We start from the raw sequence: 24,430 nt of genomic DNA, 5'->3' as shown, positions 1-24,430 counted from the left end.
TCCCATTCCTGTCAGTCCTCTCACTGCGGCCAGAATGACCTTCGTGCAACACATTCATTCACTCATTCACATATTACATAAATATTTATTCAGTAGTTACCAGCCTTCTGAAAATAAATCAGACCAGAATCCCTGCACCTCATGGGTTTTACATTCTAGTAACTCTAGTAACTCATTACCTAATTTCTTTGCTTTAAAAGCTCCACTGGTCTTCAATTACTTATGCTAGAGTCAAGTCTTGAGCTTGGCTTTTGGGACTGCTCACATCCGGCTCCACTGCTTCCAGCACTTTCCCCCTTCCCCATGAAGTCGCTCCCACTGGCTCCAGGTGGGCCACACCCCTTCAGGCTCAGTTTCCTGAGTTTCCTGGTTGTTTCCTCAGTCTGGGAAATTCCTCTTCCAAGTTAGAGGCAGCTGAATGTTTTCTTGGTAGGAGAATCTGTTCTCAGCCCTGCCCATTGAGCTCTGCCACACCTACCTGGGAGCTTGCAAAGGTCATTTTCCTTTTGTTTCCCCAGCATCTACAGAGTGGATGCTCAGCCATGGGGATCTATTCGTGTGTATGTGTGTTGAGAAAGAAGCTGGCAATGAACATAAATGGTTTTGTGGATGGCCAGAGAAGAGACGCAGAGAGCACCTTTCAGTGGGGAGGTAACAGAGGGCATCTCAGGGAGGCTGTCCTTGTTGCCCGGGCCAGGATGCGACCACAGGAAGGGGGATCACCTGTTAGGCAGACGGGTCAGTAGGTGCAGGCACAGTGTGGCCAGGAAGGGACAGGCTAAGGAGCCATCCAGTGTTCCATGGGCCAGGAGAAGAAGGTAAGAAAAGGAATGGAGGAAGAAAGAAGGTGGGAGAGAGATGTCTTCTGAGTTGGAAAGGTCTTGAATGTCAAGCTTGGTAATCTGACTTTAGCAGATCAGGGGTCAAAAGCTCAGATGGAACAAGGGCAGGTTAAGGAAATGAATGTGGCCCACGAGACGCAGGGGAAGTGCAGACTAGGGCCTTTCTGAAAGGGAGAGGCATTCTTGGCTCCCTGTGATAGAGGCAAAGGTGGAAATCTGGGCTCAGGGCTGCCATAGCTTCACATTTAAAAAAAAAGAGAAGCCAAAAATCCAGTCTTTATAGTGAAATGTTATGATGGAAAACACCACCACCACCACCAAACATGTTTATGGGTCTTGAGTTTGCAGCCTCTGGGCAGGGTTTTAGGTGGCAAGATCAGAGATGTGTGTTGGGTGAGTAAACTGGTGACTGGTGTGGAAAATGGCCCAGGGAGGGCCAGAGTAGAAGCAGCTACAGAGGATTCGAGGGGGCTGCAGTAGTTCAGGTGGGCCTGAGTCAGGGGTGGGGATGGAAAGGAGGGGAGAACTGCAGGAGGAGTGTAAGGTTGCCAGACAAAACACTGAAACCCCCAGTTAAATTTCAATTTCAGACAGATTATTTTTTTTAGTATTAAAAAGTGGTATAAAAAATAACTCATTGTTTACCTGAATTTCCAATTTGCCTAGGAGTTCTGTGTTTTCATTTGCTAAACCTGGCTGCCTTACAGACAGGTCCCAGGTGGCTCAGGGCAGGGCAGCAGCACCTGGCTGGGGGGCCTGGTGAGGGTGGCTCAGCCCTATGAACCCAGACCCGACCCACCATTCTGGATCAAAGAGCCGGTAGAATCCCAGACACCTGCACCCCTGCTTCCTTGCTCCAGTCCAGTCTCTGCAGGGTGACCCTCAGGCTGGGCTCATGAACAGTGAGGAGATCCGGGGCGCCTGGAGTTGCGGAAGAACAGCAGGACTCCGTCCTTGCAGGGGCCTCTCCCTTCAGCACAGCAAAGCACTCGCACCACGCGTCTTCCCATTAGGTCAGCTGAGCGGGGCTCCCTGTCACTCTACCTTCCCGACGGACTGCATGACGGGCAGGGCAGTGTGTGCACACCTGGGCCCAGCCAGAGCCGGAGGGCAGGCGGGAGTCCGAGCCAGGTTTCCTCCTCCCTCTCTGAGGGTCTCGCTGGCTCCTCATCCTCCTTGACTTGCCTTCACATCTGGTAGTCCCACCAGCCTTGATCTTGAGCCCCGTTCTCTCTCCAGAGAATCTGAACCTCAGGGCTTCAGTGATATACAGAGGGCGACAGCAGGGCAATTTTTTACCCTGTCTGTTTAAACCCCAAGGGTATTCTGTCCTGCTGTACCCTGCATGCTCTGCCGTCTCCCCAAATCCTCCGTTTCTCCCTCCCCCTCTCTTTCTGCCCCGCTCTGCCCTTTCTCCTCTCTTCCTTCCCTCTCTCCCCATGTCCTGGTATTCCTCAACTATTCTATTCTCTCACTCTCCATTTCTGTCTTGATCACAAAACTCCTCAAAAATTTCTCCTGGATTCCCTAAGAAACAGAGACAAACTATCACCCTTCCACTGAACACCACCAAATAAAACTGACAACAGCTGAAACTGCATTGGCAAAATGTATGATTGGCTCTAAAATGTTGGAAAAATTCAAATCTTCTTGACATAGCTTAGATCTGCAAAACCTGATCCAGGAGATTGGACTTGATAGACATAACAGTCGCAAAAGGAAATGCTAACTGATTGATGAAGAAATTGATTTTATTTTAAAATTAGATTGAATAAAAAATTGAAAAGCAGTGATAACCATGAAAATAATTTTTTGCAAAATAAACTTTAAATGCAAAAAATAAGAAGTCGTTTGACTGTTCTGTATTTAAATTTTTTCATCAAAATAATTTGCTTTAATGCAATTTATTCAAAAAATGCTTTACTGACCCAAGAAAAAATCATTAGTGTTGGCAAAAATTCTAATTAAAATATTTCCATTCAAGAAAACCACAGGGTCAAAGTGCCCCCTTCCTACTGAAGACTCACAATGTTATATATCACTGCCTGAACTCCAGACCCAAATATGCAACTGCCCATGGAACATTCTCTCTTGGACATCCCAAAGCCTCATCAAATATACATACCCAAAGCCAAACTGTTGATCTTCTCTTCCCAAATTGTTCTTCCTCTCAGACACCTGTTTCTGAGACTGGGACTATTACATTCAGTTACTCATGCCAAACACAACAAAAAACCAAGCCCATCATCTCAACATCCAGAGTAGCTCTCAAAATCTGTCCTCTTTCCAGTTCTGCCTCCAATGCCCTCATCCAAGCTTACAGCATCTCCACATGGATTAACATGACTTGTCTCCCCAAAACCACTCTTGAACTTTCTGATCCACCCTCCACACTGATAGTTTAATAGTTTAAAAGGCAAACCAGGTGGTCCAGTGGTTAGGACTCGGCGCTTTCACTGCTGGGACCGGTTTCGATCCCTGGTCGGGGAACTAAGATCCTGCAAGCCCTGCAGCGCGGCCAAAAAAAAAAGGCAAACCAGGACCTTTCTTCCAGTAAAGGCAGTCTAGATATTTTGGACAAAACCTCCTGCTGAAGACAGCTAAAGGAGCTGGGCAAATGCTCATACAATTCTTACACACACACACACACTTTTTTTTTTTGGGACGGCCCCGCAGCACGGCTTGCAGGATCTTAGTTCCCTGACCAGGGATCGAACCTGGGCTCCATGCAGTGAAAGCCTGTAATCCTAACCACTGGACAGCCAGGGAATTCACACACACACACACACACACACACACACACACACACCACACACTCACTTACTCACTCTTAAAAGCATCAAAGAGCTAACGAGATATTGAGGAACTGCTACGCTGAGGTCCCAGAGAGTACAGGATTCCAAAGAGGTGACCCTGATACCTGATGTTGTGGTTGCCCCCAGAAACTTTTGGCAATTGGAAAGAAGTGGCTGAGAGGTCAAGCTCACCTCTAGTGGCCTTGCATGCCTAGAGACAAAAATCAGAGTCAAGGGCCTGCCAAGGCCAGGGGGTGGGGGGGACTGACAAACCAGCCTGACACTGTATTCAGCTCCAAAGGACTGCACCCCAGAAGTAAGGGTTAACTGAAAGCAAACCAGCCCTGCCCTGAATGACAGTCAAGCTCTGATTCATCCAGGTGCCCCAGGAAACATCATGCCCTAAGTATGAACTAACATGATCTCAGTTTGCTAATCCCTCCAGGCACCTGGCAAAAGCAACAGCAAATTCTCCTTGAATGACAAAATCACCCCATTTCAAATTATCTCTACAAATAATTTCACAAACACAATATTCAACATACAAAAGTAACCAGACACAGGAGGAAGCAAGATTCCTTGAGCAAAAACCTTTGGAAATAATAATCAACAGAAATAGAGCTGGAGGAACTCCAGACTATAAAACAAATTATACTATGTTTAAGAAATTAAATACTAAAATTGAAAATTTCAGCAAGGAACTGGGAACTCCATAAAATTATGTATCATATGCAAAAACAGAATAAATAGAAACTCAAAACTCGAAACTCAAATTATAAACTGAACGGATGGGTTTAACAGCAGATTTGACATGGCTGAAGAATGAATTAGAGAACAGGAAACCTGCTCAGAAGAAACGAACCAGAGAGAAATATGGGAAGGCAAAAAGATGGAAAATACAGAAGCTACGGAAGTTACAAGATCTGACATATTTCTAATTGCAGTTCCAGAAGGAAAGAAGAAAGAGAGACCAGAACAGAGGCAACATTCAAAAGATGGGTGGAGGGGACTTCCCTGGTGGCTCAGTGGTTAAGTGCAGGGGACACGGGTTTGATCCCTGGTCTGGGAGGATGCCATATGCTGCGGAGCAACTCAGCCCATATGCCACAACTACTGAGCCTGTGCTCTAGAGCCTGCAAGCCACAACTACTGAAGCCCATGCACCTAGAGCCCGTGCTCCGCAACAAGAGAAGCCACCTCAATGAGAAGCTCCCGCACCGCAACAAAGAATAGCCTCCACTCACCACAACTATAGAAAGCCCATGCGCAGCAATGAAGACCCAACGCAGCCAAAAATAAAATAAATAAATTTTTTAAAAAAGATGGGTTGAGAATATTCCAGAACGGATGGAAGATATTAATCTACAGATTTGAGAACTCAAATGGATCCCAACCAGAATAAACAGAAATCCATGTCTTGACCCAACATAGTGAAAATGTAGAAAATCAAAGACAAATAGAAAAATAGTAAAAGCATCCAGAGGAAAACAGGTAATAATGCTGGTTATTTACCTCTTGTCTCTCAGGTCTCAGCCCACCCTTCCGTAACCTCCTCTGTGATGTTGGGGCGAGGGTCTGAAAACCATATTTCCCAGGCCCCCTTGCCAGCTGACTTTCTGTTCCGTTCGGCCAACGGGAGGCACTAAAGGGAGATTAACAGGTGGAAGAAGGGGATTCCTTCCTGTAGCTTCGCTTCAGCAGCCCCAGCTCCTTTCAACGCTCCCAGCACCAGCCACACCAAACCCCCTGCCAGGTAATAGCCCAAGCCAGCAGGGTCCTTCTCATGGTCAGAGTCCCAGCTGCAGGTCCTCCTTCAAGCCCATAGGTCCTGCTAACCCTGCCTCTTCCCTTTTATCCTCCCAGGCCAATGGGTGGCAGCTGCTTCCTGTAATTACTAATATCTGGGTAAACTCAGCATCCTCTTTTGCTCCTGCAGCCTTCAAAAATCTGTGTAAACAATCCACCTTGTGTATTATATTCCCTTGTTTGAAAAAACAAACATAGTTTATATTTTCCTGGGTGTACCGTAAGTGCTACAGAACTCTTCAAAGAAGCCACAGTGTGGTAGATAGCATTACTGTCCCCAATTACAGTCATCCCTCAGTATCCACAGGGGATTGGTTCTAAGATGCTCAAGTCCCTTATATAAAATGGTGTAGAATTTGCATATAACCTACACACATCCTCCCATATACTTTAAATCATCTTTAGATTACTTATAGTACTTAATACAATGTAAATGCTAAGCAAATAGTAGGCAGGCACAGAGCAAATTCAAGTTTTGCTTGTGGAAGTTCCTGGAGTTTTTTCCAAATATTTTTGATCTATGGTTGGTTGAATCCACAGATGCAAAACCCTTGGATATGGAAGGTCAACTGTATTTGCCACCAATCCCCATGGCAGGTTAGTATTTTTCCACCCTGCTGAAGTCAGGCATTGACCAATAACATGTGTGGATAAACGACATGTGCCACCACTTCTCAGCAAAAGCTTTACAAACCATCACATGATTTTGCCATGGTTCTTTTCCCTCTGCTAGAAGACTAGCATGTACCAGGTAGGAGCTGCAGCCAACACTTGCAGGACATGGAAATGAAGCTAGAAACAAACCTATGTTGTTGCAAACCAAGGAGATTCAGGGGCTGTTTGTTACTGCATCATACTCCAGCAAAACCTGACTGATTCACAATATTCGACTACATCTGGCTCCTCAACAGCAAAAATGGAAGCCAGCAGATGGCTGAACAATAGCATCAATGTACTAAAAAGAAAACTAGTGCCAACTTAGAATTCTATACACAGAGGCACTATCCTTTAAGAGGAAACATTAAATATACACATTGTCATAAAAAACTGAGAGAGTATGCCACCAGGAGACCATTATACATTGAAGGAATTCTAAAGGCTGTTCTGCAGAGAGAAGGAAAATTATCTGAGATGGCAGATCATGGATGCAGGAAGGAATGAAGGACAAAGACCATGGTAAATACGGGGGTCAATCGAACTGAAGATTGGCTGAGTGAAAGAACAATAATAAAGTCTGTGGAGGGACTTCCCTGCTGGTCCCGTGGGTAAGACTCCATGCTCCCAATGCAGGGGCCCCGGGTTTGATCCCTGATCGGGGAACTAGATCCCTCATGCATGCCGCAACTAAGAAGTCCACATGCTGCAACCAAGATGTCCGCATGCCGCAACTAAGACCCGGCGCAGCCAAAATAAATAAATATATTTTTTTAAAAAGTCTTCAGTTATACAGAGAACAGTACCTCGGAAATCAAAGGGTAGTAACTGGAATTTAAGTGTTCTAAGGTCTTTGCACAGTCACCAAGTCAGGAGATACACTAATATCTTATAGCCCCTGATACGCGCTGAGAAGGCACACATCTCTGTGGTACCCTTCCTCATGCTGCTCAGCCTCAGATAAACACAAGCTGAGGATATTCTACAACACACCTGGCCAGTGCTCTTCAAAAAGTGAGGTCACAAAAGATGAGGAAGGATTAAGGAAATGTCAGAGCCTGGAGGAGACTAAGAAGACATGACAACTAAACGCCTTGTGGGGTGCTGGGCTGGATCCTGAACCAGAAAGGGGACATTAGGAGAAAAACTGGTTGAATGCAAATGAAGTCCACAATTTACAGTACCGAACCGCTGTTAACTTCTCAGTTGTCAACACTGTACCTGGTTATGTTTGACATTAACGTGAGTGGAGGCTGAGTCAAGGGTATAAGGAAACTCCACTATTTTTGTAACTTTTCTCTAAGACCAAAACTATTTCAAAATTAAATCTAAAAACAAATCACCCAGAAACACTGACTGTTAACATTTCTGGTGTATTTTCTGCCTGTCCCTTATCTTGCACGGGGTGATGTTCTACGCTCCACATAAATAAGATCATGTCAGACACGTGGTTTTATTCTAAACCAGGCTTTCGGAGATGTTACCATGTTACAAATAAGGAAATTAAGGTCTAGAGCAGGTTAAAGGTCATACAGTTAATAAAGGCCCAGACTCAAGGTGAGTGCAGGTCCCCTGATGCTAAATTCCAGAATCGCACTAACCCAATTTTTGAAGGGTAAGTTCATCCACTTGTTCACGTATGCATTTGACCATACCCCGCACCTGCTGTGGGGAGACAGTCTAGGAGACCATGATCCCACCATTAACCTGCTTCCATGCTAAAGGTTTTATACTGCAGCCCAGGGCTCCCAGCCACACAGCCTGCCTGGTGTGACTGGGTAGGACAAGGTGATGTGCCCCTGCAAGAAAAGACTCATTGGGCTTCCCTGGTGGTGCAGTGGTTGAGAGTCCGTCTGCCGATGCAGGGGACACGGGTTCGTGCCCCGGTCCGGGAAGATCCCACATGCTGCGGAGCGGCTGGGCCCATGAGCCATGGCCGCTGAGCCTGCGCGTCCGGAGCCTGTGCTCCGCAACGGGAGAGGCCACAACAGTGAGGGGCCTGCGTACCGCAAAAAAAAAAAAAAAAAAAAATTCTAATTGTGGTAAAATACACGTCACACAATTTACCATCTTAACTATCTTCAAGTGTGCAGTTCAGTATTAGGTACATTTATATTGGGGCACCGATCTCCACAACGCTTTCATCTTGCGATGGACTTCCCCAGACTTCTCTCAATCCTTCCCCCTCCCTTCCATACTTCTCCACTGCCTGCCACCCATAAATCACTATAACCAAGGGACTGGAGCCCAGGTCTCACAAGTTCCAGGGCAAGATTCCCTGCTACCACCCTGGGTGGCAGCTGGGCCTGGGCCTAGCTGTGGGGCCAGTGGGCTGGCCAGGCAGCCTGGACTTCCGGACAGCTTTCACACTGCAGTCCTGCTGCCTCCTGCAGATCGGAGTTCTCTGCCCCAGGGCAGGCACCAGAGCAAGCCCAGGCAGCTCTCAGCTTCCACCTCCTGTTTGCCTGAGGTTGCTCCAGGTCACCAGGGGAGGGTGGGCAGGGAGGGCAAGAGAGGTGAACTCAGGCTCCTCCCGAGCACGAGTGACTCAAGGAGGGGAGTCCAGGTCCCAGGAGTCCACTTTCATCCCAGGGCGTGGGGTGCAGGCAGGTGAGCAGGGTCCTACTCCCTCCACCCCGACAGCCACAATGCCCTGGTCGTGACACAGCTCTCAGGTTTAGAACAATCTTGGACCTGGCAGAAGCTACAGCGGGCACCAGGGGTTACCTGTTAGCCTGCTCTTGCTGTGGTCTGAAATCTTCAGTTGCTGCCTCTCCAGGAATGGCCAGCTCTCCTCCCTCCTCCCTTCACCCTCGGGCTAGGGCCTGGCCCCAGTGGACAAGAGAGGACAAAGGAGGGCAAGGAGTGAAGAGCGGGTGGGCGGGGGCCACACAGCTGTGAAGCCTCTGTAAGTGCCAGGTTCTTTCCCATGGGTTAAGCCATTTCATTTATGACCTGGTTCTGCCTGTTTACAAGTGAAGAAACTGAGGCTCAGAGAGGTCACCAGGAAGTTACAGACTCGGGATTAGAGCCAGGGCCGCCTTTCTTCATCCTCTTCCTCCTGGTTAGAAAGCAGTCATGAAGTGGCTTTTTTGCAGATGGTGGGTTCGAGCTGAGCATGGTCAACCGTCAGGTTTGGGGAGGCACTGGGGGACATGGCCTGGAGGCTCAGAACTCGCTGTCTCCTGGGGGTGACTGCCAGATGACCCACAAGTGCCAACGCACTGCATCAAGCACACTGCCCCAGTGACAGAGGATGGGGGAGTGGTTTTGCCTTGGCGGTGGGAGGAGGGGCCTTGGGCACAGTGGATGCCCTTAATGGATTTTCCCAACAACAAGCACTCACAGATGAGGACACTGAGGCAGTCCCCAGCACAGAGGTCTGTGAGGCAGGGGCCAGAGCTGGGCCTGAAGGAGCTGTGGGACCAGTCCTGAAGATGGGACGCCACCTCTCAAGCAGAGGAGAGTGGAGACATAATGCATAGGCTGGAAAGTGCCCTCCAGGGCAGAGTGGGGAAAGGCCAAGAGCAGGCAGTAGGGAGCCCAGGCAGACTGCTGCAAAACTCAAGGAGAAAGGTGATGAGGCCAGAGGTGGCAGCCAGAGAGAAGGGGAAAATTCCAAGCCTCCATTGGTGGCTCCAGGGTTTTACAGTCTTGGCCACTCACAAGTAGCATGGATGCACATACTACCCAGCCCAGGGAAACTGACCCAAGACAATGTGAGTGCGTGCTGGGTGCGGGTTAACAGCCTTCCCAGCCACTTTAAGTCAGGCTCTGTGGCAAGCATTCTGACCTTCTGATCAACCTTCCTCATAAAAAGGAGAAGGACAAACTGACATTTACAGATGCCTACTATCTGCCAAGATACTGTGCTGCGCATGTGCTTCACAGATGATACTTCATTTAATCCTCCCAGCCAAATTATGATCCCCTTTTTGAGATGAGAAGACCAAGGTGAAGAGAAAGAAATGAAGTTGTCCAAGGCCAGCCGATTCAGGAAGTGGGTGCACCCAGGGAGCTTCTTTCCCTTCCCCAGCCTCAGGCATTAAGTGCCTTGCCCCTTGACATCTGGGCAGTGTGGCTCCTGAGCCAACTCCACAGGGATGCCAAGTCTGGGGGCAGGTGGCCCAGGCAGAGGTATCTGCCCTGTGAGCCCAGGAAGGTGAGCAAAGTTCACTGCATACAACCCCCACCCCCGCCCACTCTGGCCTCTCCCACGCTGTCCAGGCAAGCAGGTAGAGGGGGACAGAGGCCTGGTTCCTGTCCAGCCCACCTTCTTTTTTTTTTTTTTTTTTTTGCGGTACGCGGGCCTCTCACTGTTGTGGCCTCTCCCGTTGCGGAGCACAGGCTCCGGACGCGCAGGCTCAGCGGCCATGGCTCACGGGCGCAGCCGCTCCGCGGCATGTGGGATCTTCCCGAACCGGGGCACGAACCCGTGTCTCCTGCATCGGCGGGCGGACTCTTCAACCACTGCGCCACCAGGGAAGCCCCCACCTTCTTTTTTTGTTTTGTTTTGTTTTGTTTTGTGTTTCACTGAGGCTGCTGGCATTTATTTTTTCTGGCATTTATTATTTATTATTGTAACCACATCAACTCTGTGGTTACCCATTAACCTTGGGTAAATGTCTCCACGCCTCTCGGAGTACTGTTTTGCTCAGCCTTCAAAAGGGAATAATACTGCTTACCTAAGAGGAGGCGGCGAGAATCAAGGAGGTGATGGACGGAACGCGCCTCTTCCGAAGCTGTCGGGTTCTGGAAACCGAGACGGGCGAGCGAGGCAGGAGGAGAGGAGACGGCAGCGGAGGAGCGGGACGGGCTGGGCGCCCTCTGGGAGCATCGGCCACGTTTCGGGCTGCGGACTGGCCCGGGTCCGAGCTGGCGCACACCGGGCGGCCGCGGCGCCCAGCGCAACCGGCAGGGAGCTCAGGCGCCACCGCCGCGCGGGATCTCGGCAGGCTGGGTTAGGCTGGAGCCGAGAGCCCGGGCGGGGCTCAGGTTGGCACGCAGTGGGCGGGGGTGGCCCCTGTCCCCGCCCCCCACATCCGGGGGCCTGGGCCTGGCTGTGGGCCGGCCGCGAGCCAGTGAGTCAGGCCGGGTTTTCCCTCCGCCTCTGGGGAAGGCTAGGGAGCGCTGCCGAACGAATTGGCGTCCGTCTCTCGCCAATCCGGCTTCGGCGCCCGCCCGCCCGCGTTTTTCCTGCGCCTGCCGCCTGGCCGCTCCATCCTGGTTCGCAGTCTCTGCTGGAGCCGGCGCCCTGGAGGGAAGGTTCAAGTCCGCGCAAGGGAGCTGCAGCGCGCGAGAGGTACAGAGCGGAGCCGGCATGGTGAGTGGGGCGCGTAGCGGCCTGGGGCCGGACTCGGGCGGGTGGGGCCGGCCGCCGAGGTCTAGCTTACCCGGCGACCTTGGCCAAGCCGGAGCCCTACGCCGGCCGAGGTTCACGGCTGAGAAGTGAGCGAGGGTGGCAAGATGCAGTGTGCGCCCAGGTACCCCTTGCTTCCAGATACCGAAGCACTGAGGTGCGGGATCGGGGACCGTCCGCGAGCAGGGACGCTCTGCTGGGAGGGCGGGCGGCAGGTTACGCTGCAAACGCGCTTTCCTTGGGGCAGCTCCTGGGACCCCTGCACCACTGCTGGGGTGGTGCAGTTGCCCTTGGCGCTGGAGCCTGACCTCGGCTTCCCTGCCCCCAGGCTATCCGCTCGGGGCAAGCCTTAGAGAGGAGCCTGGAAGAGACATCCCCTTCCGCCCCTCAGGTAGCTGGAGGACCTCCCGCAGTTCTGGGGGAGCCCTCGCCTCGGCCACAGCCTTCCCCGGGGAAATTACATGGAGATGCCAACCTCGCCTGCCCCTCCACCTTACCCACGAGACCCCTCTCCTGCCCTCTCCCGCCCCCTCCGGGGTCCCCGCTTCCTCCGCTAACCCCCTACCCTGTACGAGCGGCAGCTGCCAGCCTGCTGCCAGGGGTCCCATGAATAGGGGACGCTCCCAGGTCTTGAGCACCATCCCAGTCTGGCCACAACCTTTGGCCAAAGTGAGGGCCCGCCTGGGGTCGGGCGGAAATCGGGGCCCTGACTGCGTCCAGAAAAAGGACTGGGACCTGTCATCTCCCACCCAGCAATCTCCCCGCCTCCACGAGCAGATCGGGGCTCTCCTCGCTTGCACCAGGAGCTCAGCCTGTCCCTCGGCCTCGGTGCTCCCTGCCCGGCCTAGGGAGGGACAGAGGCAGGAGGCTATCCTGGGCCCGGTGATCGGCCTCCTCCCAGAGCCCTCTTAGGCAGGGCTTCTCTCTCTATCGGCTGGCTGTGTGTGGGTGTGTATGTGCGAGACTGAATGAATGCAGCCAGCCTGCTCCCGCCACCGCCTATAGAGCTAGCAGCTTCCAGGGCTCAGAGTCCAAATGCAGCCGTGCTTCCACTATTTCTTCCTGACCCAGGGGCAAGGAGGGGGGATTACAGGATAAGGGGACGGAGATCCAAACCAACTTGGTTGCAGGTGCCCTTGCGAGTGTGGGGAGCTGAGCAGATATAATACACAGCAGTGTGTGCCCATGGAGGGCAGCTGGGACAGCCTGGAGCAGAAGAGAGGGCCTTGCCTGGGCAGTTGGGATTGCTCTTCGTGTGGGATCTTAGGCAGCTCACCTCTTTCTGGGCCTCAGTTTCCCTAGCTGTAAGATGGGGTAAGGGTAACTACTGTCTTCCCCGCCTCCATGAGGCTGTCGTGGAGATGAGATGATGAAACAAAAGGGCTGATAAAAACTGTAGAGTGCTGTGCAACTGTAAGAGACCATATAGTGATACTAAGAATCACTCCTGCAGCATTTAGACGCTGGACTCTGCCTTTTCACAGGTCGAAGTGGGACTAGGGAATGCCAGCCTCTCCCATTCCCTCCTTGGGCCCCTCTTACTGACTGCCGCCTCTTTTGGAGCTGGGACATTCCAGTCCCATTCCTCAGGGGCAGCTGCAGTCATGCCCCTCAGCAAAGCTGATTCCAAAGCAGGTGGTGGGACCCTCCCCTGGGGCCAGGGCTCAAGAGGGGCTAAAGGCAGCCAAGGCCAGACTGGGAGCTTCCTACCCGAGTACTCTGGGTGCACCCCAGAGGAGATGCACAGTGGGGTCAGGGCAGGCTTCTAAACGTGGGGAGCCTGTGTACAGTTTCCTATGCAGCTGAACGTGACCTTAGGCATGTTTTACCTCCTGGGCCTCAGTTTTCTCTTCTGAAGTGGGGGATGACAATATTCCCTTCCCATGTGTGTTGTGAGCACGTGGTAGGCCCAGCAGCAGGCTGACTCAACAAGGCACCCACCAAGGGATACTGGGATGCCTCCCTGAGTGTCCTCTCTTTTTCTGCTTCATGGCCAGGGTGGTCCCCCAGCCCTGTTCTCCTGTCTCCACCAAGGGTTCGTCCAAAGGAGATGCTCCCAGTGTCCAGGCTCTCCGTGTTTCTGGCTAATCTTGGAGCGGGTGGAGGGGGAGGTGGAAGCAGGAGTAAAGGGGCCCTGTTGGGGCTAACCGGGACCTGTGCAGAATAGGACCTATGTGGCCCAGCCGAAACCTTGCTGGCAGGGTGGTGGGGTGGTGGTGGTGAGGTTCAGCTCTGTGCAGAGCTCTGGTCCCCAGGCACATAATGAGTTCTGGGCGGGGAAGCCCAGGCACTTGGAGGAGGAGGCCCTGTTTTTCGCTCTGGCGGTCCCAGAGAGGCTGCAGGGCACTTGCTGTCTCTCTCTCCCTCCTCCCCCCACACATCCTCTCCTGCACAGCTGCTCTGGCCTGAGTGGACCAGTCCCTGGGCTTCCAAGCAATGGGAAGGCATGTGTGTATTGGGGGTGTGGGGGAGGCAGGGGAGGTGGATGGACTCCTTTAGGAAAAAGGACTGTCCCCAGACTGAGACCTGGGCAGGGTGGAGCCTCCCAAAAGCCAGGGGCCTTGGCCCTACTGGGGGGGCTAATAATATAGCCAGAGAAGTTATCTAGGAGGGGTGGAGGGTGGAGGGTGGGGGTCTTAGGGAAAGACAAAGGGAAGGGCTGTTTTTGCCCCTCCATCTAGCTCCATAGTTATTTCAAATTGCTCAACTCACTTGTGGAGAAAAGCCGATCGTGTGTGTGTGTGTGTGTGTGTGTGTGTGTGTGTGTGTGTGTGTGTGTGTGTGTGTGTGTGTGTGCGCGCGCGCGCATGCGCACACACACACATACACACACTCCCCTACATCTAGCAGCCTTGGGGCTAGGGAGGACAATATGTATTCGTGCGTTATGTGTGTGTCTGGAAGGTGATCAGTGCTGTGTGGATGACCTTGAGCGTGACTGTGTCTGCTGTTGGATCCTCTCTGTGTCCTCTAATGGAGGAACTTATGTGCCGCTGGTGGCACTGACTGGACTGCCGTATGTGTGTGGTGTATGTGCTGTTTTGGCCCATGGCTGCCTCTCCCCTGGACCTGAGACCCTTTGTGGGGATTATGGAGTGTCGGTTATTGCTCCCTGAGATAGGAAATGAGGCTCTGGCCAGCAGACGTGAGGCACTGTGTGTTTGGGATAAAGTGGGCATATTTGGCACCACTGCCACCATCCCAGCCACCATGCTCTCACCAGGTTTACAGTTCACAAGCCCTTTCACCTCCCCATCTCTGTGACTGTCACAGCAACCCTATAAGGATGGCAGGGCAGGTAGAGTCTTTCCTACTTTGGGGAAAGGTGGGGAAACTGAGGCATGGCGAAGGGAGGTGCTTCGTGGAGAGATGGTGTGAGAGTGTGCTGGAGACCACATTCTCTGCTGTCTACCTCCCCAAGAAGCAGTGACAGGAGTTCAGTGGGCTGTGTGACACAGCGGTGTCTGTTGCTGGGTGGGCTTGTCATGGTGAGGGGGTGTCAGACTGGGGGGCAAGATGCTTCAATTCCAACTCTTGGGCTGTGGGTGACATCCTGGGTCCCCACTAGACATTTGGCAGTCGTGTTACTAGAATCACAGGCATCCTCACTCTGACCAGCTCTGTGACCTTGGGCAAGCCACTTCACCTTTCGGAGCCCCCAGTGCCCTTACCTAAAAAACCAGATAGTTAACCATATGCCAGGGCTCCGTGAAACCCCTACGCAGGGCCATGTCACTGTAGGTGCCCAGCACCTGTCATTCCTTATCTGGATGACTCTCTTAACCCTGTGTGGCTTGTGACACCCCCAGAGAGGCTGAGCTGTCTGGGGGCTGGTAGGGGAGGGTTGGGAAGGTTGCTTTTGCCCGGAGTGAGATTGAGGGCCACAGGGTGTGGGGGCAGGGCTGTGCCCTTCCACCCCCCTCCCTCCTTCCCACTCCCTGTGAGCTTTGTGTTCTACAAACACAAAACCTGGAAATGGTTGAGGAAGATGGAACCTCCTAACCATTGTTTGGAGTGGGAGTCAGTGTCCCGGAAGCATATTGGGTTGTGGGGCAGGGCGGGGGGATGGACTGGCAGCTGCATTGTGCCTGCTGGGTGTCTGTCCGTGAATGGGAACAGCTGGGTGGGAGGCAGAGAAGGTGGCATTCATTCACTTGGCAAGTCCTTTCTGAGCACCTACTGTGTGCCAGGTGCTGGCCTGGATCCAGCGGGGCACTAGGGACAGGCCCTGCCCTCCACAGTGTGGTCCCAGCACAGGTGGGAGACCTGGTCGCTCAGGAACTTGCTGGCGGCGTTCACGTGTCTACCAGCTAAGCTCAGCTTCAGCCAGCCTGTGTTGATCCTGGCTGTAGGCCAGGCCCTGGACTGGGCGTTTTGTCCTCTAATCTTAGTCAGTCCTCCCAGCATCCCTGAGTGATAAGAGTTGTCATGGCCATTGTCCAGATGAGGAAGCCAGAGCCCACACACTGACTGGTTCCACACATTGGGTCAGGATTTGGGTCCCGCTGCCTGGTGGTGGGCTTTGGAGGGGCAGCATATACAGGGGCTGGCAGGGCTCCAGCTGCCCCTTCCCCCTGCCTCGCACCACTGCCCCAACATGGACACCTGTTCCGGAACTTGTGGCCATTGTTCCCACCGTCCTTCCCCTCGGGCCCTTCCTGTTTGTATCCGTCGTGCGGTAGCCCCCAACCCCACCCGTGCCAGGTGTTTCCCTTGGGAAAACTCTGACCCTCTGCAGGAAGAGGGGTTGAGTGGGGTTTTCCCCCTCCCAAGGGAAGAAGGAATGGAAATTCTGAGGCCACCAGCCCTGGTTCTCTGGTGCCCTCTGCCCACCCACAACATTAGGTGCCTGGCAAGAGAATGAACAAAGTTAGAGTCAGACAGCGATGGAGTCCTCAGCTGGCCCAGTCCTGGGAGGGGCCCCTATCCTGCTGCTTCAGGTCCTGGTCCCCCGTGACCCCAGTCATACCCTGGCCCCTAGTTGGAGCTGGAGCACTAGACAGGTGGCCTTGGGACCTCTACTCCTTTCTCTAGGAATCCTGTCCTGGATTCTCTCTGGAACCCACATCTGCCACTCCTGGGTGGGCCAGGTGGGGAGCTGACACAGAGAGCAAGCACTTGGTTTTAGGGCATCAGGGGAGTTGGGCAGCAAGCGCCTACCTGCTCTGATGGAGCCTCCCGACCCCCAGAAGCAGCCGCCTGTGCCCTGGTGAAACTTCATGGCCACAGCCCCAGGCCCTGCTGGCATTGCCATGGGCAACGTGGGCAGCCTGTTGGAACGGCAGGACATTTCCCCTGAAGAGCTACGGGCAGCACTCGCAGGGTCTCGGGGCTCCCGCCAGCCTGATGGGCTGTTCCGGAAAAGCTTGGGCCAGCGCGAGCTCTTCAGCTACCTGCACCTCCCCAAGAAGGACAGCAAGACCACCAAGCGGGCCTCTCGGAACGAGCCTGCCGACTATGCCACCCTCTACTACCAGGAACATCCTCGGGCCGGTGACTTCAGCAAGACTTCGCTGCCTGAGCGGGGTCGTTTTGACAAGGTGTGCCTCTGCCGTGCCCCTCCCTACTGTGGTAGTGTGGGGATGGGGGCTTCCTTGGAGACCCTGATGCTGGGATGGGATGTGAAAGTCTTTTTTTTTTTTTTTTAATAACATGCGGAATTTTTTTAAAATATATAATTTATTTATTTGGTTGCACTGGGTCTTAGTTGCGGCAAGTGGGCTCCTTAGTTGCGGCACATGGGCTCCTTAGTTATGGCAGGTGGCCTCCTTAGTTGCAGCATGCCTGTGGGATTTAGTTCCCTGACCAGGGATTGAACTGGGGCCCCTTGCATCGGAGCGCAGAGTCTTAACCACTGCGCCACCAGGGAAGTCCCATGAAAGTGTTGCTATGGGCAGGCTTGAGACTTGGTCACTGCCTCTTGGTGACATGTCCCCCATGTTCTCAAAGAGGATTCCCAGGGGCTGCGGGAGGGAGCATCGGAGGGCAGAGCAGAGCAGTCAGCCCAGGGTCTCATTCCTGCCCTCTCTTCCTGGCAGTGCCACATTCGCCCATCAGTATTCAAGCCGACAGTGGGCACCGGGAAAGGCTTCCTGTCCACGCAGAGCCTGGCGGCCCACAAGGGTCAGAAGCTGTGGCGCAGCAATGGCAGCCTGCACACGCTGGCCTGCCACCCTCCCCTGAGCCCAGGGCCCCGGGCCAGCCAGGCCCAGGCCCGTGCCCAGCTGCTGCACGCCCTCAGCCTGGATGAGGGTGGCCCTGAGCCCGAGCCCAGTCTGTCCGACTCCTCCAGTGGAGGCAGCTTTGGCCGCAGTCCCAGCACTGGTCCCGGCCCCTTCTGCTCCTCCCTGGGCCACACTAACCACCTCGGGGGCTCCCTGGACCGGGCCTCACGGGGTCCCAAGGAGGCTGTGCTGAGCTGCTTGCCTGAACCACCACCCCCCTACGAGTTCTCCTGCCCCACTGCCGAGGACATGGTGGCCGTGCTGCCCGACACCTGCGAGGAGCTCAAGAGGGGCCTCAGTGATGAGAATGGCACCAACCCCTTCACGCAGGTGAGAGCAGCCCCTGCCTTGGTGTGCTGTTCTGTCCCTTGGCATTAGAGTACAGGGCAAACAGAGGGTCACCAGCCAGCTCTCCCACATGGCTCTGGGCACAAGAGAATAAGGAAGAGAGAGGTGATTTGGCTCCTCTCCCCAAGCCCCACGTGGTGGGGATGTCATGGCATTGGTGGTCCTTGCTGGGAGTTGGGTGGGAGGGAGACTCCCTGGGAGGGCCATGTGTTGAGGACACTTCACCTCTGGAGGACATCGTGGGTTAGGGCACATGTGTGGCCAGAGCATTGGACCCTGGACCCTGTGGTGTTGAGGCACAGGATGTTAGAAGCAGCTGGAGTGTTGGATCTGTGGGCCAGCCATGGGAGTGCAGGCAGTCGGTGTCCGGGAGGCAGGGCCGTGTGTGGATATCAGGGCATGGCAGGTGCCTCTTCCTCTTGGCAGGTGCTGGAGGAGCGCCAGCGTCTGTGGCTGTCTGAGCTGAAGCGCCTATACGTGGAGCAGTTGCATGAGGTGACCCAGAAGGCCGAGCGTAGTGAGCGCAGCCTCCAGCTGCAGCTGTTCATGGCCCAGCAGGAGCAACGGCGCCTACGCAAGGAGCTGCGGGCACAGCAGGGCCTGGGCCCAGAGGCCGATCCCAGTGCCCGATCAGAGGAAGAAGCCCGATGGGAGGTGAGAGACTAGGCATTCAGAAACTCCTGCCCTCATTACTGTCATCCCATCCTCTAGCTGCCTTCCAACTGGTCCCCCCTTACCCTGCTTTGCTTGGCTCTTGCCCATCCCTGTCCCCCTTCAGGTGTGCCAGAAGACAGCAGAGATTAGCCTCCTGAAGCAGCAGCTGCGGGAGGCCCAGGCTGAGCTGGCACAGAAGCTTGCTGAGATCTTCAGCCTGAAGACGCAACTTCGGGGCAGCCGGGTGCAAGCCCAGGCCCAGGACGCAGAGCTGGCCCAGCTGCGAGAGGCTGTGCGGAGCCTGCAGGAGCAGGCCCCTCGGGAGGAGGCCCCAGGCAGCTGTGAGACCGATGACTGCAAGAGCAGGGGGCTGCTGGGGGAGGCAGGAGGCAGTGAGGCCGGCGATGGTGCCGAGCAGCTGCGGGCTGAGCTGCTGAAGGAGCGGCTCCGGGGCCAGGAGCAGGCGCTGCGCTTTGAGCAGGAGCGGCGGATATGGCAGGAGGAGAAGGAGCGGGTGCTGCGCTACCAGCGGGAGATCCAGGGGGGCTACATGGACATGTACCACCGCAACCAGGTGCTGGAACAGGAGCTGCGGGCACTGCGGGAGCCCCTCGCACCCTGGAGCCCTCGGCTTGAGTCCTCCAAGATCTGAGGCCAGCGGAGTGAGCTGACAGCAGAAGCACTGTCAGAAGATGGCTTGCACAAGCCCACTCTGAGACGGCCAGCTCCTTCCTTACGTTGGTCTGGGGCAGAATCTGCTGTGACCAGCCAAAGATGGAGAGGCTCGCTGAGAGGAGGGATCCAGTGGGGCTGTGGGCTGGATGGGTGCCAGCAGCAGGAGCCAGGGCAAGGCCCTACTGGCTGAGGAATACCCAGGCAGAGCCCAGCCCTGCTCTCTGAAGTAGGTGTGGCCCAGGAAAGGAGGTTTGGGAGTGAAGAGCCCTGTGATGCAAAAGGGCCAGTGTGAGGGAGGGAGACTGAGGTGGGAACATTGGCCTCCCCAGAATAAAATCACATTTTCTACGAGGAGGCACCAGGTGATGATGTTGGGCCTGTCCCTGACCTGAGTCCAGAGGATCGTGGACGGTCAGGGTTAGGGCTGTTGTCCCAGGCTGTAGCTCCACCATGTTCATGGTCAGTGGGGAGGGTATGCCTTGTGCCTCTGTGTGCAGCTGCTGGACATGCACGTTGGGGACTGGAGGAATCCTTGCCCTGGCACCACAGAGTTCCTTAGCTGCCATGTGGGATGAAATTCCTTTCTTTCGCATCAGTGGGACTTTTCAGAAGGCAAGTCAGCCAAGGTATTGCTATAACATGAAACAACATCCTCTTTTTGGAAAGGCTGGGCCCCAGGTTCCCAGGCCCAGCTGGATGCGGGGCCGGCCTAACACAGCTTCTGCTGGAGAACCTTAAGCCTCCAGGAGGGGCCCTGCCCCTCCCAGAACATACCTCCCACCTTTCTCTCTGGCTTATGCACCCCTCCCTCCGTTGGGATGAGGGCCCTGGGAAGGTGCGGGAGATGAGGCAGAGAAAGCTTGGTAAAGGGCCAGAACCACAGCCCTTTACCACAGAACCACAGGGAATGTGGACATTTCCCTGTAGGCATGGGGGGCCATGGGGTATTCTTGAGCAGGAGTGAGATATGATCTGATTTGTATTCTGGAAAGTTCTTTCCTGGAAGGAAGCACCCCCATCCCTGGCCCTGCATTTGGCTCCGTGACCCTTGCTCTTAGCCAAGGCTGGTCCTTGGCCCCTAAAACCCACTCCCATCCTTGCCCTCTCAGACATCTGGCTTCCCCTCTGGCCCATTGCTCCGTCCTGGGTGGGTGATCTGGAGCGCAGAACAAGTCTGGCTGTGCAAGAGGCATCTCCCTAGCCCTTGCTCTGGAGTTTGGTGTCCTTACAGATGCATCCGTGTAACTGCTGCCATGCGTGGAGCGCTTCCTGCCTGCCTGGTGCTGTGTTAGGCTGTCAGGGCATGGGGGGGTTAGGGTTGAATGAGATGTGCTTCCTGCCACAGGGGAGCCAGCACACAGAAGTCTCCCTCCCAGGCCCAGTCATGGTGGGGCAGTGGCCACGTCTGAGATCTCTGCAGAGACCCCCAGTTGGTTCCCTAATGGCTGTGATCAGCTCCTTCCCTGGCCACGCCTGGCGGCCCCCTCAGGCCCCAACAAGTCGGTCCTGGTGGTGGAGTGGAGTCGCTGTGCAGGGGTCTGGATGCAGCTGTGGAGTGTGAGCCAGTGTGCCCCGCCTTTTTAGGGCAGAGCAGGGTGTGTGTTGTCTGCCGTGGGGGTGGTGTGTTTATGTGTGTGTCAGGTGTGTATAGTAGAGATGTGCTGTGGGTGGTGGGTGTGTCTAAGGGGGTGTGTTTGGGGTTCCTGGGTTGGAGGCCTGGAGGGCTGCTTCCTGGTCCCTCCCTCTGTTGCATTCTTTCCCACCAGTCTCAGCCCCTTTTAGCACTGACCAGGCTTGCCTGGAGCCTGTGGCCAGGGCAGACCCCTGGGCCTAGCTGAGACCCATCTGGGCTCACCCCTGAGCCCAGGTCCTCTGCCTGGGGAGGGAAAGCAGGGACACTTGGGTTAGGCTGGCCTGTCCATGACAGGCCTTGATACCCATTTCACACACCCCTTCTAATCGAGGTTTCTGGGTCAATGGTTCCTCCGAAGGGCCCTCCAGAGCTCAGTGCTAGCCTGAAGACTGAGTCACCCCCAGGGCCTGGAGCTGGTCAGGCTGGGTGCCCACGTGCCCCACAGTGGCTGGGGTCCACCTTTTGGTGTCCCAGCTCTGCAGAACAGCTCCCCACCCAGCAATTAGGGAGCTGGGCTGGCCAGTATAGCCAGCGGGGAGTGGGCGGGCGGTACCAAAACTTGGCAGCTGTGCCAGAAACCAAAGCCAGGCCCAGATGTAGGGGGAGGGCACGAGAGAGCCGAAGCTGGGGTGGCTCAGAGGGAACCAGATCCCTGTGAGCTCATCCCTGCTGGGAAAACCAGTTCCCTGTCCCCAAGCCGGCTGGGTGGCTCTGGGGCCAGCCGATCACAGGTGACACTGTAGTGGCTACTGCTTGGGGCAGCCCCTCTGTCCTGCCCCTGGTGGACCCCTCAGCTCCCCAGCTGTCCTCAGACCCCCTCCCCCAGCAGACTAGGCCCAAGAGCTAATTCTCTCCAGACTGAGACTAGCTCCCTACACTGGGCTCCCTGCCCTTGGTCCCTCTTGTTCTCAGCTCAGATAGCTTCACACCCTCCAGTGGCTCCCTGGGCCCCTTAACCTGTCACTTGAGGCCTCTGACAGTCTCCCTCCAGGGTCACTGATAGTGGTGCCTCTCCTGATGCCAGCAGCCCTCTGGGCCCTCATTCTCCAGATGCCCCCTCACAGTGCTCAGATCTTGCCTCCTTAGGAAAGCCTTCCCTGCACTGACACCCTGCCTAGGCAATTCCTCATTCCCTATGCCCACATCCCCTCCGTCTCTCCACCAGCTTTTTCTGTGCTGTTGGAATTGTCAGTTTGCCTCTGTTTCCACTGGGCTGTGGGCATGGTTGGGGCAGGGCCGGCTCTTCTGTTTTCATCCCCAGAGCCTGCCCTGGTTCCAGCCCAGCAGACACTGGGGGGCTTTGGAGTCAAGAGAGACCACACCCCTCCCCTGACTAGCATATGGATTCAAGCTGGTGGGGCGGGGGGAAGATGGTGAAGGCTCCAGCTCCAAGCATTCATTCACCTTTCGTGCCACCTGGTCTGAACCAGGTCTGTGCCAAGCACTGCCATTCACTGCACAGTGATGTACTGAGTGCCTCCCTCGGGGAGGAAGCCAAGGTGCTCAAAGCCTCTGCCCCCGTGGCCCTTCCCGGAGGGTGGGGGAGAGAGACAACACACACACAGGTCCACAGTAGTGACTGGGCCAGAAAAGTGCGAACATACAGAGGTGGGGACAACAGAGGCACCTCCACAGTGGTGAGCAAGTCAGCAGATCTCGGAGAAGGCAGAGGGAGCCCATCTGGGGGATGGAGAGTAAATTTCTTTGAGACTGGGGGAGCTGCAGGTATTAGGGAAACTTTTTCCAAAGAGGGTGCAGGTGACAATTCAGATTGCATAACCCACCACCCTAGTAGGTGGGGGCTTTACCCCTCTGTATTGGATTCAGGAAAGAAAAAGAATGTGCTGTTTCTTGAAACAAAAACAAAAGTGGAATAGGTCATGAGAGGTGAAGGTTGAGTGCCATGGGAGTTCAGAGGAGAGCTGGCTCACTTATCACTCCAGGTCATAGTGGGGCAGGGGGACAGATGTTGACCAAACTTTGGTCGGCCACTTCCGAGCTTTCTTTTTCACTGTGCCTTCCTGTGTCCTTATGCAGTCCAGTTCTAGCGAGAATCCTGCTAACTTAGGTTAGACAGAGTTCTCCCATCCTCCATATCTGATCACCTTCCATATCTAATCTGGTTCCTCAGCCTCCACCATCTCCAGGGTTATGTCTGGTCACTCTGGCCTGCCTTCACTGAGAATCCTCTGAAGTTGTTTAGCCAGTTCCCCCTGCACCTTGAGGTTTCCTCTTAGTAATTTTCCATCTGCTGAGCTCCACCCTCCTTGGCTATGAATTCAACATTTCCTGGTTATATTTGGAGTTGAGGCCACTCTCTGGCCCCTACCACAAAACCCCATTCCAGTAGCCCCCTTGAATAAAGTCTTCCTTACCATATTCTTTAACACGTGTCATGAGTAATTTTTTTCTTTAACAGGGGTAATCTTCTCAGAGGAGGGGAAGTTGTGGGTATTTCCTCTGGAGTAGGGTGAGATGAAGGCATTCCAGGATGGGCCTGGATTTGGTCACGGGGAAGCGTGTGGCAGGTCTATGAGAGGATCTTGTCTGGAAAGGGGTGAAAGGAGGGAAGCTGGACAGCCTGGCAAGCTGGCACAGAAGGACTTCACCTCCTGTGACTGTGGGTGGGTCCCTCAGGCAGCCAAGGGGAAGGGCCAGAACCAGGACCGGCTTTGTGTGTGTGTGACCTGTGTAGTCACCAAGGGCCCCACACTCAGAAGGGCCTTAGACTTGGTGCAATGCTCTGCTGTCATCATCCGGAAGTTAATGATGTTTGAACAAAGGGCCTCGCATTTTCATTTTGCTCTGGGGCCTGCAAATGATATAGCTGCTCCTGGCCTGAACCAAAGCTTTGCAAGGAATGGCAGGGGTAGGGAGAAACAGGAGACTGGTTGGGAGTCACCTGGAGGGTGGAAGGAAGAGCAGAGCCTGAGCGGGCAACTTGAACTGATGTTGAGCCCTGATGCTCCCAGGTTCTGCAGAAGGCAGGTGGTGGCTGCACTACCCGCTGTTGCCCCCCATCCCCCCAGCTATTCATCTTTTCCTAGCCTGGCCTTCCTGGACACACTCTGGGAGGCAAGGAAGGCTGTTTTTCAGGAGAGCACTCCAGGGCTTGTCCTCTCTATCAAGAACCTTTCTTCCCTCCCTCCCTCCCTCCCTTCCTTCCTTCCTTCCTTCTTTGTTATCTAGTATGCTCTTTGTGTACTGGCCTCCCTAACCCCTGCCATTTTTTTTTCTTTTTTTTTTTGGCGGTACGCGGGCCTCTCACTGTTGTGGCCTCTCCCGTCGCGGAGCACAGGCTCCAGACGCGCAGGCTCAGCGGCCATGGCTCACGGGCCCAGCCGCTCCGCGGCATGTGGGATCTTCCCGAACCGGGGCACGAACCCGTGTCCCCTGCATTGGCAGGTGGACTCTCAACCACTGCGCCACCAGGGAAGCCC

General features: G+C 54.6%; 1 protein-coding gene and 1 pseudogene across 2 annotated transcripts; one reads left to right on the top strand and one right to left on the bottom strand.

The window, feature by feature from the left end:
- The window catches only part of LOC137222026 (glycine cleavage system H protein, mitochondrial-like), a 42,803-nt pseudogene extending 31,608 nt beyond the window's left edge, over positions 1-11,195 (bottom strand).
- Positions 11,196-11,263: 68 nt separating this feature from the next.
- On the top strand, positions 11,264-23,377 carry N4BP3 (NEDD4 binding protein 3). Of its 2 annotated transcripts, none has more exons than XM_067732654.1 (5): positions 11,264-11,420; positions 16,646-16,996; positions 17,495-18,010; positions 18,455-18,682; positions 18,807-23,377. In XM_067732654.1, the coding sequence occupies exons 2-5, from the start codon at positions 16,676-16,678 to the stop codon at positions 19,332-19,334; spliced, it is 1,593 nt and encodes a 530-aa protein (XP_067588755.1). In that variant the 5' UTR covers positions 11,264-11,420; positions 16,646-16,675; the 3' UTR covers positions 19,335-23,377. The 2 variants fall into 2 exon arrangements, with proteins under 2 accessions (XP_067588755.1, XP_067588756.1); XM_067732655.1 differs by having other exon boundaries at positions 11,284-11,420; positions 16,649-16,996.
- Positions 23,378-24,430: the final 1,053 nt, after the last annotated feature.

The sequence above is a fragment of the Pseudorca crassidens genome, chromosome 3, assembly GCF_039906515.1.
Source record: "Pseudorca crassidens isolate mPseCra1 chromosome 3, mPseCra1.hap1, whole genome shotgun sequence".
Classification (NCBI taxonomy): domain Eukaryota; kingdom Metazoa; phylum Chordata; class Mammalia; order Artiodactyla; family Delphinidae; genus Pseudorca; species Pseudorca crassidens.
The sequence above is the reverse complement of the archived record's forward strand: the minus strand, read 5'-3'. Positions and strand labels throughout refer to the sequence as shown.